At 40.1% G+C, this 1,370-nt stretch overlaps 1 protein-coding gene across 1 annotated transcript in view; it reads right to left on the reverse strand.

Moving 5' to 3' along the window:
- Nucleotides 1-630, reverse strand: part of ArfGAP1 (ADP-ribosylation factor GTPase-activating protein 1) — a 2,646-nt gene extending 2,016 nt beyond the window's left edge. Inside the window, exons 1-2 of the mRNA XM_011301226.1 lie at nt 374-630; nt 7-288 (exon numbers count right to left, since the gene is read on the reverse strand). Of these exons, the coding sequence (XP_011299528.1) occupies nt 7-288; nt 374-433 (342 nt within the window). The 5' untranslated portion in view covers nt 434-630. The remainder of the gene's footprint in view (nt 1-6; nt 289-373) is intronic.
- Nucleotides 631-1,370: the final 740 nt, after the last annotated feature.

Raw genomic sequence — 1,370 nt, forward strand, 5'->3', positions numbered from 1 at the left:
AATTACTTTATCTCTGTACAGAGCAGCAGCTTTAGTATTGTACTTCCTGGAAATAGGCATTGAGTCGTCCCAGTCGGATTGATCCTCGAAGAAGAGCCTTGCATTTCTGTTTCCCCCGACTTTCATCTTCTCGAGCTCGAGATCCTTCCATTTGTCCATCGATATGGACCTAACGAATGACAGATGAACCCCCAAACCCCTGTGTTTCCCCGAGCACTCGAGACAGATCCATATCCCATAGGTGACAGACACCCACTGGGGATTGTGAGCACCGCATTCGAAACATTTCTGAAAATAATTACCAAGCTTAAACTGAAGAAGAGAGACAGAAGCTGAAACAGCTGGGAATGAAGGGATTGACGTGAGAACTTACGGTGTTCTCGTTGTTGGGCTTGAGATCACCCAGAACTCTCCTCGTTCGAGGACTCGCCATGATTCCACACTAACTCAATTTAATTGCTCAATTAGTCGGTGAGACACCTGCCAAAGTGTCAATGATGTAAAAAAAAAAATAAAAAAAATAGTCTACTTTGGCAAGCAGCTCAGGAGACCCTTTGAATTTATTCGAGGTTGGGAATTCACTGTCCACGTTCACAAGTCGCCATTTTTTTCGTGACATTTCGTGGTCACGTGGTCGTGCAGATGTCGCAATAGAGGTTTTGACAGAATGTTCAAAATCCCAGGTGTTACGCTTTTCGGTGAAACATCAAATTACCAATTGCAGTTGAATAGGTGCATATAATGAATTTTCCTTATTCTCAGTAAAAATAATCGATGCATTGAAAGAAACAATGATTTTATTGATTGAGATGTTTTAGGCAGTTTTATCTGGTTTTATATTAAAGAAAATGAAAACAGGAATTTTCGCTTTTCATTCTGTTTGAGTTTATCACTTTTGATTTATTTTCGAAAAATTGGAATAATTCATTTTTTTTGCTGAATTCTTCATATACATTTGATAATTTGAAGCCAGAAAATTACTTTAAATGACCAAGGCAAAAAATATTAATATTTTTTACGATAACCACGAACTCACGTTCAAAAATGGTTGATGGATTAATAAAATAAAATTTTTGAAAATAGTCTATTGGGTGGTAATAATTTGAAAAAATGGAGGCAATAAATGGTGACATCCGGTTGGACGAAAGGGGATTCACTAAAGTAGAGGCTCAGTCAAAGAGGATTGACCAAAGTAGAGGCTCAGTTCTGGGGGTTTGAGTGACCCCAGCGGCATCGTAGTAGCCGACCCCATAAGAGGGAGGGCACCACACGCAACGCTGGGGTATCTGTCGTTAGCCGACTCAGCGACTTTTCAGTAGTATCCCTCCAGCTTCCCTTTTAATAACTCTGAGCTCTTCGATGCCTCAGAT

Source organism: Fopius arisanus, unplaced genomic scaffold (assembly GCF_000806365.1).
Source record: "Fopius arisanus strain USDA-PBARC FA_bdor unplaced genomic scaffold, ASM80636v1 scaffold00020, whole genome shotgun sequence".
Classification (NCBI taxonomy): Eukaryota; Metazoa; Arthropoda; class Insecta; order Hymenoptera; family Braconidae; genus Fopius; species Fopius arisanus.